At 46.2% G+C, this 16,091-nt stretch overlaps 1 protein-coding gene across 1 annotated transcript in view; it reads left to right on the top strand.

The window, feature by feature from the left end:
• The window catches only part of pkd1a (polycystic kidney disease 1a), a 49,247-nt gene extending 33,864 nt beyond the window's left edge, over positions 1-15,383 (top strand). The window contains exons 25-56 of the mRNA XM_031864825.1: positions 162-302; positions 457-775; positions 978-1,194; positions 1,492-1,651; positions 1,733-1,885; positions 1,982-2,126; positions 2,625-2,951; positions 3,101-3,189; positions 3,399-3,717; positions 4,081-4,258; positions 4,429-4,693; positions 4,776-4,971; positions 5,302-5,472; positions 5,575-5,718; positions 5,811-6,021; positions 6,107-6,233; positions 6,341-6,451; positions 6,614-6,663; positions 7,112-7,326; positions 7,452-7,530; positions 7,704-7,819; positions 8,193-8,395; positions 8,582-8,776; positions 8,896-9,035; positions 9,860-9,990; positions 10,680-10,782; positions 10,926-11,051; positions 11,762-11,933; positions 12,042-12,332; positions 12,705-12,839; positions 13,030-13,356; positions 13,533-15,383. Of these exons, the coding sequence (XP_031720685.1) occupies positions 162-302; positions 457-775; positions 978-1,194; positions 1,492-1,651; positions 1,733-1,885; positions 1,982-2,126; positions 2,625-2,951; positions 3,101-3,189; positions 3,399-3,717; positions 4,081-4,258; positions 4,429-4,693; positions 4,776-4,971; positions 5,302-5,472; positions 5,575-5,718; positions 5,811-6,021; positions 6,107-6,233; positions 6,341-6,451; positions 6,614-6,663; positions 7,112-7,326; positions 7,452-7,530; positions 7,704-7,819; positions 8,193-8,395; positions 8,582-8,776; positions 8,896-9,035; positions 9,860-9,990; positions 10,680-10,782; positions 10,926-11,051; positions 11,762-11,933; positions 12,042-12,332; positions 12,705-12,839; positions 13,030-13,356; positions 13,533-14,576 (6,600 nt within the window). The 3' untranslated portion in view covers positions 14,577-15,383. The remainder of the gene's footprint in view (positions 1-161; positions 303-456; positions 776-977; positions 1,195-1,491; positions 1,652-1,732; positions 1,886-1,981; positions 2,127-2,624; positions 2,952-3,100; positions 3,190-3,398; positions 3,718-4,080; positions 4,259-4,428; positions 4,694-4,775; positions 4,972-5,301; positions 5,473-5,574; positions 5,719-5,810; positions 6,022-6,106; positions 6,234-6,340; positions 6,452-6,613; positions 6,664-7,111; positions 7,327-7,451; positions 7,531-7,703; positions 7,820-8,192; positions 8,396-8,581; positions 8,777-8,895; positions 9,036-9,859; positions 9,991-10,679; positions 10,783-10,925; positions 11,052-11,761; positions 11,934-12,041; positions 12,333-12,704; positions 12,840-13,029; positions 13,357-13,532) is intronic.
• Positions 15,384-16,091: the final 708 nt, after the last annotated feature.

The raw sequence follows: 16,091 nt of genomic DNA, 5'->3' as shown, positions 1-16,091 counted from the left end.
TATCTGCTGATACCCAAAGCCCAGGTAGCCCTTTGGGACTGAAAAGGTTGGATCGGTGTATCCTTGGGATGGCTTAGGTCGGCTTTCTGCTCGGAGTGACTGCATCCTATCCGCTGCCTGAATTGCTAACATTTGACCACATTTATGTGTGTGCTTGACAGGTGCTTGTCCAGAGTGGCCATATTCCCATGGTGTCTCTGGAGTGCGTGTCCTGTAAGGCCCAGTCCATCTACGAGGTCAGCCAGAACTCGTACGTCTACCTCAGAGGAACCTGCACCAACTGCCAGGGCTTTCATCGTGGGGTAAAGGCACACACACACACACACACACACACACAGAGGCACAAGCACACACTCCAAATCCGCTGCTCATTAAAAGTATCAATGCTGTTATATTTCTATATAATCTCCAAATGTATTTTGCTTTTAGTAAAATCTTTCTCTTTCTGCCTCTCAGCGCTGGAGTGCCATGACGCTGCAGAACCAGACTCTGGTCCTGGACTCCTCCTCCACCACCACAGGAAGTGACGGGATGAATCTGGTGCTGCGGCAGGGCGTCCTTCGCCACGGAGACTCCTACAACTTCACCCTGCATGTGACCGACGACAGTCTGGATGGCGATGGCGCCGCCTCCATCACTCTGCACCACAACATGCCCCCGACTGGTGGGGAGTGTCACCTGAGAGGAGGAGGGGAAGCGGGGATGGAGTTCGGGGAAGATGACGAAGGCTGGAGGATACGCACACTGTTGGACCAGGTGCACTTCAGCTGCTCAGGTAGGAAGATGGAAGATGTGGCCTCACTCTCTCACACACCGTGGTACCTTTCAGTCTTTCCCTTTGTTTCATATTTTGGATTTTGTTAAATCTCTCTTATCTAATTAGCAGATTTATCCCTCCATTACTCATCACGTATTTACCAATTCGTCGTCTTTTCTTGTCTTTGTTCTCTTTGTCTTACTCGCTCTCTCGCCTCCAGGTTACAGTGATCTCGGAGTCTCCGAGACTCCTCTGCTCTACAGTTTATTGGTGACGCGTTGCAGAGACGACTACTGCGAGGACTTCTGTGTGTACAAAGGCAGCAGCCCGGAGCACTCGGCCTTCCTGCCCCCAGGTTTCAGCTCAGCCCGCCATCGTGTAGCCGTATCCATCACAGTGGAGGACCACCAGGGAGCTGCCATCACTGCACTCAACAAGTAACTACATTTCACTCAGCTGTTTAGTTAAAATAAATCCCTGCCAACTCCAAGGGTTTTGTTCTGTTGTTGACGACTGAGCTTCCTGTTGAGGAAGAAAATAATTTGACTACAAAGCTTAATAAGGTTTAGCTGCTCGTTAGTGACTTACAGTGGGATATTTTAGCACAGCAGCAGCTCCTGTAAAATGTTATGAAACCAACAGTACTGGAGAAACACACCAAGTCCACATAGTGGTAGAAAAGTTAAAATCAGTATATTCAGAAACGGTGCTTTTTGTTTTGTGTTTGTGTCCAGGTCCATTGAAGTTGTGCTGCCAGACGCGCCACCTGAGTACAAGAGCCTTCCCCATTGGCTGTCTGAGCTGACAGACAGCAAACTCAAAAAGCTGTTGGAACAGGGAGACTCCCAGAGGGTCCGAGAGTTATCGTTGGCTCTTATCACAGTGCTGAACGAGGTAGGAGAGGCCTATCCGTACGATTATTTATCAGTGGATATTACATGAAGTGTTCTTATACGTGTATTTACCTTCTTCCAGTATGAGCAGACCAGGGAGTCGGTGCGCGTGTCCCGACACGAGCGCGGTTACCGAGTCAGAATCCGCAGCAACATCACCAGAGCGCTGACCGCTCTTGACCTGACCACTGTTAACGACATCCAGCAGACCTCCGCCGCTTTGGCTCAGTGCACGGTGAGCAGGATGAGTGGGAGGCGAGGTGGGAAGGAAAGGAAAGAGGGCAAGAAAAGAAACAAAGCAAACAAATGATGAGTTGTGTTTTTTTTCCAGGCGGTGAGTCGAGAGTTCATATGTGAGGAGTGTCAGAACAGCACCCTGAACAAGCTGGAGTCCATGCTTGACATACTGCAAACTGACACCAAGCAGGGCACCGTCACTCCCACTGAGATAGCTGACAACATCCTGAACATCATGGGTAAGAGACGATGTTTTCTGTGTCACCTGTAACAGTTAGGGTGGCTGTTGCTCAGTGGATAGAACAGGTCGTCCTCTAACCACGTTTCAATCCCGCGGCTCCTCCTGTCCGCATCTCAAAGTGTCCCTGGGTGCTTTATAGAAGTACACTGCTCCTTTAAATGCTTAGGATCGGTTAAATGCAGAGGTCAAATATCGTGTTCGTATCTGTTTGTATATGACAAATGTAATAAAGTCTTATCAATTAGGAGCTAGCAACAAGTATTTTAAACATGCATGTCTATTGCTGAGTGAAGGGTAGGTGAAGGCCTTTTCAGGGCTGTTGCTTCCGAATCACATACTTGGTATATAAAAGGAGACTAAGGAACAATGGCTGCCATAAAATGTAGACGTGATGGTTTTTTATACTGTAGGTAGGGTTTTGTGCAGCCTTTTTTTTGTCCACGCCATATCTCTCTTAGCTTTTAAACCCAATCTCGTATCGTCCCCCTCCCTCCAGGTGATCTGATCCATCAGGTCGGCCAGTCAACATCCCAGTCTTACCTCCAGCTTTCCTACTTGGATCCCCCCTCCACCTCCTCTCTTCCCTTCTCTGGTGAGGAGCACGGAGGCCCCCCTTTAGACCCCTCTCCCTCCACGCTGGAGCCGCACCCTCTGCGAGTGGCGGCCAAGGCTTACAGCCTGTCCTCTGTCCTCATGCGGATCCTCATGCATGCCCGTGTGCTCAATGAGGAGCCGCTTGTGCTGAGGGGAGCTGAGATCGCTGCCACAGGAAAACTGGCAGACCCCCAGAGCCTTCTCTGCTACCATGACAACAGCAGTCCAGGTGGGCTTTGTGTGTTTAGTGTCTCATGAAGTTATGTTTCTGTGGGTGGTAACGTTGATGCCCTACATTTATAAGAATTTGCAAACAGGAAAGTGAAGAAAGACATGCATCACAATAGTTTGTATCGGTGTTTCATCTTCTCTCCTCAGAGTGCCAGCGGTTCTCCATCCCCCGAGCATTCAACTACAGTCTTGGCAGGGCTGCAGCGGGAAACAGCATTATGCAGCTACTGTTTCAGGTGACATGATGGAAACTACTCAGTCGAATACAAAATTCTGTTTCCGTTGAAGAGCAGCATGAAAGCTGCTGGCCTCTCATCAGTACACACACACACACACACACACACAGAAATAAGTGGTCTTGTTTTGTGTTGTTTGGTGTTTTACCCTCACTTCAGGGCAAACTTTCACCTCCTCTCGTGATTATCTCTCGCTCCCTTTTTTTCAGGTGGAGTCAAACCCCTTCCCCTTCAACTATGTGGCCAACTACACTGTCTCTACCGCGGTGGCATCCATGGAGTTCCGCACCGAAAATGGCACCCAGATTCCCATCTCCGGACTGGACGACAGTCTAGCCATCACTGTCGCTGTTAACAATGGAAGTGGTGGAGCGGAAGCAGATCCTGAGGGTTCCGGTACCAGAGGGATCCCCACAGCTGGAGCTGTTAACATCAGCCACTGTGACTCCATCATCGTCAGGGTCAGCACGGGAAACACCAACAGAGAGGCGGGGGTGTTTGTGCAGCTCAACTTCACCGCTCTGCAGGGTGAGCTCTCACATTCACCAGATGATTGAATCAATACAGGAAACACACCCATTGGTTGAGCTTACAGTGTTCAGTTTTTGTTGAAACTGTGTGAGGAAGGTATTTAGAAGCTGTAATGGCAGTAGTGTTGTGTTGGACTGCATCATGAAAAAGATGGATGAGAGTGCAGTATGAGAGAGGCTGTGTGAGTTTATGAATGGGCCAAATATGGAGATCACATACTACATATCTACACTTGACTTTGTGAATTATGTTACTGCCTGGTGACTCAACGTGATTTAATGTTTGATAAATAGTTACTTTATTTTTTCTAACACAGTTTTATACATTTAGTTTAATTATCTTTTTCTATTCCTTCTCCAGATGCCAGACAGAAGAATAAAAGAGAAGAGGATGTGGAGGAGCCGTACATCACAGCCTATCTCCATTCACATGAAAGACCCAATGAGTTCAACTGCACAGACAAAAAACACATCACACTCGGTATGACCAGGGGGCAAGATCTCGACCACAGGAAATACACCTTCTTCCTGTCGCCAGAGTAAGAGCTCCTGTTCATCCGCTGCTGTGTAACATGATGTGTACTAATTATGTAATATTGTCCGTGGCAACTCGGGACTGAGGGCCTGTGGTCAAGCTCTGAGGTTACCAAGTAATTCGTTTGGGATTTTGTTCGATTAAAACCAGATTTTTCTTCCCTGTCTTGCACAGGTCGTACGACACCACGCTGGACTACTTTATCAACGTGAGCACGGCCTGCAGCCCCAGCTCTCAGCCCGTGGGTGTTTGTCTGGAGGTCGGGGTGTTTGCTTCTCTGTGTCAGTACTTCAGTGAGAGTGAGAAGCAGTGGCGGACAGATGGCATGGTGCCCCTTGCAGAAACCAATGCCAGCAGAGCAGTTTGTCGCACCAGGCACCTCACGGCCTTCGCAGCAGGCCTGTTTGTACCGGCCGACGCCATCAGCTTTAAAGTGCCAGTCAGTATCACGAAGACAAACACTTTTATGTGCACATGTACCAGATAAACACACACTTTAAACCGGCTTTCTTGTCCCTTAGGAGCGTTCTGGTGCACCGAGCCTGGTTGTGCTGTTGGTGTGTGTGTTGGGCTTACTAAGCTATGTTGTGGCAGCAGCCCTCTTGCACAAGTTGGACCAGTTGGATCTGCGCCGGGCTGGTGTGGTTCCGCTCTGCGGCCAAGACGGACTCTTCAAGTACGAGGTCCAGGTCAAGACTGGCTGGAGCCGGGGGGCAGGTGAGTTGAATACGGGGACAATTTTCGACACCTGTCAGGACACAAGTGTTATTTAATAGCTCAATGAGCATTTGCAGTATAATATTTATACTAAAGTTACTTACTACTTTATTGGCTTGAAAAGACGACCCTGATTAAACTCCTATTTGAAGAGCGTTTTTTAATCAACATTTTAAGATGCATGTGGTCTGACATTTTTGTGTAGTCTTTGAATTAACCCAAAAACTACATTACTACAAATTAAACATGGTCATTTTCAAAAGGAGAGTCTCTGCAGAGCTCAGATTTGTAGAAATACTGGATACGATGCGCCTCTCTCTGTCCCTCCAGGCACCACAGCTCACGTGGGAATCAGTTTGTATGGACGTGAGAGCCGCAGCGGTCACCGCCATCTCGACAGCAGAGGAGCTTTCACGCGCAACACTCTCGACATCTTTCATATTGCCACAGATACCAGCCTGGGCAGTGTCTGGAAAATACGAATTTGGCATGACAACAAGGGTACGGAATCGCACACAGCAGAGACCTGTGATCACACAGACTTTAACCAGCTGATATTTTAACTCAATTTCTTGTAACCGTCATTTCTTGACCCTCCATCAGGTCTGTCCCCAGCATGGATGCTACAGTACATCTTGGTCAAAGACTTACAGACAGGAAGCAGCTCCTACTTCCTGGTTGAGGAGTGGCTGTCTGTCGACAATGAGAGAACTGACGGACAGGTAGAGATTGAGGTGGAGGCCTCAGGTGAGACGCTACTACCACATCATCCGTTATAAGCGTCTGCTGATGCAGGATGCCGTTTTCACTCCGTCGTGTTTTCTTCCCGTTTCCTTCAGAGGAGGCTGTGCTTCGTCAGCTGCCCCGTCGTCTGCGGTGTGAGCTTCAGAGGGCGCTGTGTGAGAGTCACCTGTGGCTGTCGCTGTGGGAGAGACCCCCCCGCAGCCCGTTTACCCGCCTGCAGAGAGCCACGTGCTGTGCTGTGTTACTGCAGCTCTTTGTATTGGCCAACACACTGTGGTACAGCATCGTGGTGGACAAGAGATACAGGTATAGGAAGGAATGTCTCCTCGCTTGGTGTCCACATTACTACAGGTGATTTGTTCCTTCATTTCAATCCCATCCTGTGTTGCAGCCCGCGGGCTGTGTCAAGGTTGTCTTCATTAAATGGAGAGACAGTGGCAGCAGGCGTGGTGACCTGTCTGATAGTCTACCCGCTCTACTTGTTCGTCTTTACGCTCTTCAGAATGAGCCGCAGCAAGGTAACAAAAACTCGCTCAAAACTATAACTCGATCAAGGTTTTTTTTAGTACCTTACAGAGGCCAAATATGAAGTTAAATGTTTTCTCTGTGCGTGTGTGAATGTTAGTGCGTGTCTGTGGAGCAGGTGCCACCACAAGTGGATCAGGAGTCGGTGGAGATTGATGACTTCCTGGATGACTCCATGGCTGGAAGTTCTTTCCTCTTTTTTAATGGCGAGGTAGAGTCTCATGCAAAGAATGCCTGTTGTATATTTTTTTAATTTGTTGTAGAATCAATATAAAAGTTATATAATTAGATCCCATGGCTGTTAAGAAACAATCCAGTAAATTGTTATGCTTTTCCCTTGTGATGAGTGTTTGTCTATCTATTCGTCTCTCAGACCAACTCAGAAGAAACCAATTTGGATTTACCCACTCCATCAACCAAAAGGTGAGATCGTCTGTGGCCATGACAGTACATTAAGATAATGCATGACTTCAATTATTGGAAGACAAATGCTAAGTGCGATTGCCAGCCGTCAGATGGAATGAGGATTAGAGAGAATAGAAGAAGAAAGAGCATAAATAATAAAAAAGAAAAGGAGGAAATGGTTTGTAATTTGCTCATTTGCACTAAAAGAGACTGAAAAGAATAAAACAATATATGATATTGGACTTTCTTGGATGTCAAATGAGCAAAGTGATTTCTCTCGTCGGGAAAACGCTATAAATTCTGAAGCCATAATTGTGTCAGCACTTAATAGAGTGTAATTCATCGTTCTCCTCTGCGAAACCTCTGTTTTTTTTAGTTTTGGTGACGGAGAAGAAACTCTCGGGCTAAATGAATGCTTTGCTGAGGTCGCACTACTTTAACAAACATCTCCCGCTTTGTCTTTCAGTGGGGAGAGTTGGTGCATGGCAGATGAGGAGATGGAGGACGGGGATTGGCCAGAGCTGTTGAGTGACGTGTCTGCGGTGGGAGGGGCGGGGCATGGGGCAGGGCTGCCCAGGCTGAAGAGGGGTCAGGGGAGCCGGCACCTGGGTGTCGACATGAACTTTAACCCCGACGACGAGGAGGGGACCGACCAACGCAACAAATATTTCACCTCCTCAGGTACCTGAATCGGGAAGGTTTTTAAACCAGTTGTTTGTTGAGTACATGAAGCATTTGGTTGTGTTATTACACTGTCCGTGTCAAAGGAGTGTACTGAAATACAAGCTGATGCTTTTCGCTCACAGACGAGGATCTCATCAAACACATTTTGGCAGACGGACAAAACTTCTTTCCTCAGACAGATGAAAGTGAAATGGCCGACCTGTAAGTTTGATCTCTGAACATTTCTTAGTTTCTTTATGAAATACAGCAAGTTAACTTGCTTTACTTTGGAATGTTTGTGGATTTGCTTGAGTGTAATTAATCGTGTTATTTATTTCCATTGCGTCTGTGTGTGTGTGTGTGTGTGTGTGTGTGTGTGTGTGTGTGTGTCTCAGGTTGAGCATTTTAGGAGATAAGACTGAAGTGATTCTCCGCCAGAAGCTGAATGAGCCTCTTCCTCTAGAATCTGTGAGAAGAGACCCACCAAAAACTGCCTTCATCTCAAATACAGGTGTGTGTGTCTGTGTGAGTGTGAGAGTGTGTCGATGAAGATTCATTCCAGGACTCAGGGCCCGTGTTCATCAAACCTCAAGATTATAAAAAAGTAAAATGTGGCTTAAATGGCTGTGCAGCTCTGTGGGCTTTGCTCTTGACACATGACACAGAAATCACCCCATTTTTGGGGGATAAAGCTCCTAAGTTTGTAAGAATGTATTTCCTTTGGTGAAGTGTATTTATTAGACTAGATTATTATAATGCAAATTCCTTACATCTAAATTGAAAATGCTCTCAGAGGTCTCTTTCTTTCTATGTTATTGCCTGATCGCTCTATTTAGTTTCACCTCTCGGACCTTCGTAGGCTCACTCATCCTTTCCTTCTCCAGTTGTGACGGACGTGTGTCGTCCCCGACGGTTCCCTCCCTGGTGTGGACGTGCCGCCCTGTGGGGCAGCTGGGCGGGGATCGCTGTGGCAAGTAGCGTTTCCATTTGGGCCGGTCGCGGGTTCAGTCAAAACGTGGCCATGATGTGGCTCATCTCCTGTTTTGCCAGTTTCCTGTGTTCCTGCCTGCTGTTGGAGCCTATTAAGGTAAACACTCAAAAACACACGTTTATTCTCAAAGATTCTTGTTTACCTCACACATACATACTCTTTTCTAAACTTATGATGATGAACCCACAGAGAACTATTACCAGACTCTACAATTCCTAAAAGTCTTTTGAAAAACGTTCCTAATCTAACCGCTCTGTTGCTTCCCTGCCCTCTGTCCCACAGGTGTTGTGTGAGGCAGTCTACTATGCAGTGTGTGTGCTACGTCTGCGTCCAGAGGATCAGGATGTGCTGGTGGAGTTCCCCCGGCTGGAGAGAGTGGTCCAACGGGTCCCCAGGGTGAGTCCACCGCAGGGCTTCGCTCTGTCTCAGGCTCGGCACCAGGCCCGCAAGGTCCACATGCTGCACACCATGCTGAAGGTGAGTCAGAAAGAGAGACACGGTTAAAGAGATGATGCTGGGGAATGCCCCGATATCTTTATTGTGTCGTATAGCTCTATATCTTATTTATTAACTAAATATTTGGATCTCATTTTCAGAGTTTCCTGGTTTACATGTTTTTCCTGTTGGTGGTTTTGCTGCTCAACTACTCTGATTCAGCCAAAGATACACACGGCCTGAGACTGCGCACTCAGCTGCAACGAGCACTGCACACACCTGTGTACCACAACATCAGCAGGTACACACACTCACAAACACGCCCTAACCTTTCGTTCTGTTGAGTATGACGTCAAGGGTGACCTTCTGCCTTCTTCAAAGTCATTAAAAAATATTTCTGAGCTCTTTGGTGTGTAACTGTATACCAAAAGAGAACAAGAGGGGGAAAATTAGCTCAAGCTAATTGTGTCTGTAACTGCAGATCCAGAGCGTCTCTTTACAGCAGCAAGGTTTCCATCCACATGTATCGCATATTTTAACTGAATTTCTAGAAAATCGGCGAAAGAAAATGCGGTCGAACGCTTGTTTCCGTCCACTAACGCTATGCGATTAACATGAGTTGGTTCATCAATATAAGTAGTAGGTGGCGCCAATTGTCCAGTAAGAAAAACAATATACCGTTGCAGATACCGGCGCAATTAAAAGAGGGCCGGTCGAACCTCAAACGGTGAAAAAATGTAGAAAACGGGATGTAAATATGATATTTGTGTTTGTTTAATGTTTTAATGTGAGGAAGATTACATCCGATGTGTGTGGAGGGATAAGGAGAATGTTTTCTTTCTCTTCAGCAGAGCAGAAACTTCTGTCTTGTTTTGCTTTTTCAACCAAGACAAACTCTTTTGCGATTTTTCAAGATTTCTGTTTTCTAAATTTTTGGCCTTCTGTTCAGGTTTTTCTAAGTGCAAATTAAAATTGTGCATTAAAACAGGTGGATGGAAATGCAGCTAGTGTGCGCACACACACATAGATGTTAATCAGCAAATGTTTATCCAGCATTGTGACAACTCTGCAATGTAGCATTATGACAAATACACAGTTTATAAAATGCTCTATTTGTTCTTTTAGCCGAGCCGATGCTCTCATGTGGCTGAACGAGTCACTGTTGCCACAGTTACTGGATGACTCCGCCCTCTTGAGGAACACAGGAAGCGTGTTGCTCGGCACGCTGAGGCTTCGTCAAGTCCGTGATACACAGGGTGAGATTGAAATGTGGTCTCTTGTTAAAATACAATATAGTTTATGTCAATAAAAATCTGAATATACTATACAAAAATTTACAAAAATGTCCATAAAAAGTCATTGGTAAGTATATCATGAAAAAAGCATAGTATAGTGTGTCAAAAAATGTCATCGTATGGTACGTTATAGATTGTCACAAAAAAGTCATTGTATAGTATGTCTTAGAAAAGTAATAGAAAATATTTTAGTTGAGCATGACATGAAAAAGTCATAAAGTCTTAGTATCGTATGTCACTAAAAGTCATAGTATATTTTTCTAGTATAGTTTAGTATGTCATAAGAATTTAATTTAAAGTCACAGCATATTATGTAATAAGTCACAGTAAAGTATGTCGTCAGAATATTATAAAAAGTCATAGTATGCTATAAAAATGTAACAAAAATAAAGTCATAGTATATTATGTCATACAAAAGTCATGGTATAGTATGTTATTAAAATCAAAACAAATAAAGTCACAGTATGTCATAAGAATGTCACAAAAGTCATATATAAGTACATCATGACATACATTTTCATGTTTATCTTTACAGGTACTCCGGCAGGCCTCCTTGTTACCATTTCTGATAATCTGTTTATTCTCATTCATGTTTGAAGGTACTCTTCTAAGAATTGATTAAATTAATGCAATTTGATCTCAATTTGCAGGTAGCTCCAGGGCCGGGGACAGTGCTTTGGGAAAGGGTTGGATTCCACCGCCGACTAAAGACGCTGAGGATTGTACTGCTTTTGAAACCAACGATTCAAACGGGTAAGGGAAGGATTCAAATCCTGGCTTTAACAAGGCAGTCGTTACGTAAACTTTTGGGGCAGATTTTGTATCTATTAAACATCTGGTCTTATTTAATATGTTCTGTTTTTCCCCTCTGTGTCTTCTTCCACTCGTATTCCTAGGGCGGGGAGTTTGGGTACGGCGAGGGTGTGTAACAGTGGAGATGTAATCCAGCAGCTGAACAGAAGCCTGGCGGAGGCCTCCTCCTCCTTACAGAAGCTGCAGAAGCTGCACTGGCTTGACTACAGGTAGTGAATGTGGAAGATTGTAAATAACACAAAAACGCCAACATGTTAAGTCAAAGATAGTAAATGAGGCCAAGGCAAAAAACAAGTTTCACTTAAGTTTTGTTATCTTTTAAAAGTGGAGTTTGCTAAATGATCTCACTTGCCAGATTGCTCCAGAGTCATGGGGCCGGATGTAAGGGAATCAAAATCGGGCTTGTGAACAAATTTCACAATGATTGAAACAGAACCACGCATACTCGTGGCTTCATATTTCTTCAGTGGAGTTTTATTCTCCCTGAAGTGTAATTTATCTTTTAGCCTGCAATCATTGAAAAGTTGCACATGGAAACATGAAATCATAGAAGCTAGAAAACAATCCAGTCACGAATGTGGGCTGGCTTTCAACGGTTCTGAGAATAATAACTGGTGGCATTAACAAAACTTACATTCCACATTTGGTGTTAGGTTGCAAACATTCAGCGGGGAACAACTGAGAGTCAATAACAAGTGGGTGGTGGAGGTCCCTTACGGACCACTAAACTGTGTCGTTTTTTTATCTTTCATGTGAAATGAAACCTTCTGTGATGGAAACAGGATGAATTAAATATTCAAATTTGTTCCAAAACAGAGAGGTAACCAAAACAGGAAGTGACTCTGTGAACTATGTTGACCCCTGATCTTATCACAGTCCATTAAGTGTGTACCCGTTCTGTCTGTGTGTGTCTTCATAGGACCCGTGCTGTGTTTGTGGAGTTCTCGCTCTACAACATCAACACAAACCTCCTGGCTGTTTTCTCCTTCCTCATTGAGTTTCCAGTTTCCGAACGTGCCCAGTGCAGCCTTGACCTCCTTGTCATCACTCTGTGGCCAATCAAAGGCCTGGATTTGCAGTTCCTTCTCATGGTAACCACTGGCTAATACCCACCATGTAGCTTCACCTGAATGCTTTCTCTGTCCTTGGCTTTGTTAATTTGGCGACGTATCTCTAGTTTAAAATTTCGCTTCTTCCAGATCGTCCTCCTCGGCCTGGTGTTGTATTTCCTGGTGCGGGGGATCTTGGGCTTCCTTAGAGAAGGCTATGTGTACTTGTTGTCAACATGGAGGCTTCTGGGCATCTGCAAACTGGTTCTGGCAGCGTCTGTGTGTGGGCTGCACCTGAGCCGCTGCACCATGGCCACACAGCAGTGGGCGTCGTACCTGAAGCACCCTCGGGACGCCTTCACAGACTTCTACCCGCTGGCCAGACAGAGTCAGATGTACACAGCCATGTCGGCCTTGCTGCTGTTCATACTGGTGCTCAAGGTAAGAGAGAAATCAGCGCTAACTACAAACATATGAAACATTTTGCGATTTCTGGTCTTTGTATTTGTGTTTTGTTGTTGTTTACATTTATTGTTACTCACCAAAACGCTTTGTTTGTATCCTTGAGGTCCAACAAACGTGATGAATGCATTTCCTTCCAAAAAGTGTTTTGCTAAATTGCTGTGTAGATTGCTTGCTGTGTAGATTGGGTAAAATGCAAGTATCTGGACTATCAAATATATGTGATGTACTACAATGTTATAACAGCTAGAAGTGGTGGCAGAACTATGACAACAAGGACCAAGTTGTGATATATTGGAAGTTTACATTTAACATTACTCCGCCCCTCACTCTCCCTTTGTGATCATCCAGGCGTCCCACCAGTTGCGGTTTCTCAGAGAGTGGGCCGTGTTCGGCAGAGCTCTGCGGTGCTCAGTCTGGGAGCTGCTGGGAGTCGCCCTGGCATTACTGCTGTTGTTGCTGGCTTACTCACACGCAGGACACCTGGTCAGACTTCTTCTCTTACTACTCGTTGCCTACGTCAAAAATATATAATGCTTCACCTAAAAATGAGAATAACTGTGCCCTCTCCAGATACATTTTTTGGGCCGTTTGTTTCCATTTTCTGGTTTCCTGTGAAGTACTGCGAGGAATCAACTGTCTTTAACTTTTCCTTCATCTGTCTCCTCTGCTCCAGCTCTTACACTCAGTATACGACGGCTACGGCAGCGTGAGCTCCGCCTGTCGGTCTTTGTTGGGTGCTGACGGACGTGGCCTCCTGTCATGGCGTACTAGCTGGACGGTTACTGGTCCCTCGAGCACCGTCTTTGCGCTGGTTTTCCACGTGAGCTTCGCCGTTCTTCGGCTTGTGCTGCTGTGGTTTGTCACCACCGTGTTACTGAGGAACTACCGGCGCGCACGGGCAGAGCTGTACCGTCCAGCTGTGGATCTCCAAGACTACGAGATGGTTGAGCTGTTTCTCAGACGGCTCAAAATGTGGATGGGACTCAGCAGGACCAAGGAGGTAATTTCCTGTTTCTACAGCTGTTAGTTAGAGATTTTACAGGGACAAAATATGAAAAGATTATTGGTAGTAGACACTCCGTTAGTGATTATGTCTCTTGTACTATTTAGAAAGATATACATCAATCCTCACACTTGTCCGCTGAACCTCCTGCTGCTCTTTTTTCCTCTTCTTAGTTTCGTCATAAGGTGCGTTTCGAGGGCATGGAGCTGCCACCGTCCCGTTCGTCCTCCACCAGCGACTGTAAGTCCCTGTGCTTGCCACCGCTGGACGGTCCCGACTGCTCTCCCACCCCGGACAGCATCGATGCGGGTTCTGAGGCCTCGTGGCGTCCCGCCTCCTCCAGCCCCTGCAGCCTGACAGAAGCCCCGGGGATCGGCCTGGGACTCGGGCTGGGCCTGGGTTTGGGGCTCGGTCCAGGAGTGGTGATGGGCAGTACCAGCTGGAGGGAGAGAACAGAGACCGAAGCCTCTCTGAGGAGGCTCCTCCCCACCCTGGAAGCCCTGCTGCAACAGCTCGACCGCGTGACCATGGCAACAGAGGATCTGTACCACGTCGAGTGCAGAATGGAGCGAACCCAGAGGAAGAGGAGGCGGAGAGAGAGAGGAGGAGGTGGTGGTGGTAAGCGGGGGAGCAGCGAGGCAGGACAGAGAGGAAAGGGTGAGGACAAGGACTCTGTCGTATGGAGGGAACGAAAGATTGGCAAGGAAAAACAGAAAGGGAGCAAAAAGGGGAAAAAGATGGCTAAAAGTGAAGTTCGAAAGGACTGTGGAAACACTGTTGCCAACCCAAAAAAGACTCCAGTAGCCACACCCGTTCCCTTTTCAAAGCCCAGACCAGCCTTTGCCACGACACATACGCCCGCTCCCCAATCATCGGCCAAACCTTCAGTCGGTGCACCTCCACCAGTCACAGATAAATCTCCCTCCGACGCCTCCTCCCTCCCCGTCTCATCAGCAAACACTGTCCTGCTGTCCAAAGCAGCTCCATGTACCCCCGCACCTACCCCTTCCTTGCCATCTACCCCTGCCCCTACACCCAGTGGCCGGGACTGGGACCCTCCCACAGAGAAAGAGACCCTCCCCTCCTCCAGCCTGTTCAACCACCCAGCTCACACCACAACCATTCCTACACACAAGCGAAAACGCAAACCTCCACCCCTCAAAAACAAGGTGCACCCCAACCTAGACAGGCACGGCCCTGGACACCCAAAATCCTGAGGACTCTGGATAGAGGGACAACCAGATGTGAAAGATAGTGGAACCAAAAAAGAGTAAATGTTGGGTTATGGATAAGAGGAGGACAGGGGCAGCAGGTTTTGTCCCCCCTCGCTAAAGGAGAGAAAGTAGAGGATGGGAATGAATAGGACCCAGAAGCATCACAGAGACACATAGTTTGGGGTAATGAAAGATGAACAGAGAGCAATAAAATAAGACTTTGCATGTTTATAATCATTGATCCGTCCAAATCCCAGTTTAGTTCACTCTCAGAAACGAGGTGCAGGTCACCAGACGTTAACTGAGCTGGTTTAGTCAGCCGTGTAAAGGTCGACATTGAAACCCAGAAATACTCCTATTCTTTATTCCACCGGACTAAAACTGATCCCAGGTGGCCCTGGTGGTCACATTGGGTCACTGACAGGAGCACACGCGAGTGCTCACCCGAGGATTTAACCAACTGAAGCAGACGATGCAATCAGTCTTTTTGTGATTTCTCAGTTATGTTGTCCGTCTACATATTTTTGTATTGTATATTTTGGTCACCATGGGTAATTGTGGCCTGTTTGAAAATAGTCATTTTTTTATGAATCTAAATTTGCATGCAGGCGCACACAGATATACGCACATGCAGGTATACACGTGCATGGAAATAACACTGTAGACACAGACCCGCTAAGTGTAATGTGCCGTACACTTCAGCCCAGTGAGGCACAAGAGAAAGCAAAATGAAGCATATACACACACACACACACACACACACACACACACACACACACACACACACACACACACACACACACACACACACACACACACACACACACACACACACACACACACACACACACACACACACACACACACACACACACACACACACCAGGTCGTTGGGATCCCAGCAGCCAATTCTTCAGGGTGCAGATATGACCGTTCTCTCCATACTGCAGAAGTACAGAGAAATACAAAAAAGATGCAAAGATAATTGGAAGCGAAGAGTACTGATGACAAGAAGGTAAAGGTGTAGCGAGTAGCGCTGGAGCGTTAGCAAGAAGCTGTAAAGATTTGATGGAGAAGTTCGGTTGTACATGAAAGTTGAGGAAGCAGGAAGGAGTTGCCTTCACTTATACAGTACTGAACTTTTTCACAGGTTTACCCATCATAAAGCTATACTGAGTCCCGGTCTGATTCGCTTTTCTAAATGTTGTGTTGTGATTTAAAAGCACTTTTGTTCAGATGTAGATTTTTTTCTGATGAATTGTAATGTAATAAGCTTGGTGTCCAAGCCAATAGAGAAAGCTTCACTCATACTGTATCTTAACTATAAACGTTGCCAAAGCTTAAGCGTCATGTAAGCATTCAGAGTTTTACCAAACCAAGTAATTCATTCATTCATTTTGTACTTAGCACTTTATTTCCTGATGGAGCTGTTATCCAATGCCATATTTAACTCTTATGTGTCAAGTTTTTATTTACATATCTTAACACAAACGTCCTCGTAAGTGTTATTGAGGCGTT

The sequence above is a fragment of the Anarrhichthys ocellatus genome, unplaced genomic scaffold (assembly GCF_004355925.1).
Source record: "Anarrhichthys ocellatus isolate YVR2014 unplaced genomic scaffold, GSC_Weel_1.0 scaffold31, whole genome shotgun sequence".
Taxonomy (NCBI): domain Eukaryota; kingdom Metazoa; phylum Chordata; class Actinopteri; order Perciformes; family Anarhichadidae; genus Anarrhichthys; species Anarrhichthys ocellatus.
Note: the sequence above shows the minus strand (reverse complement) of the source record. Positions and strands in the feature narration are given on the sequence as shown.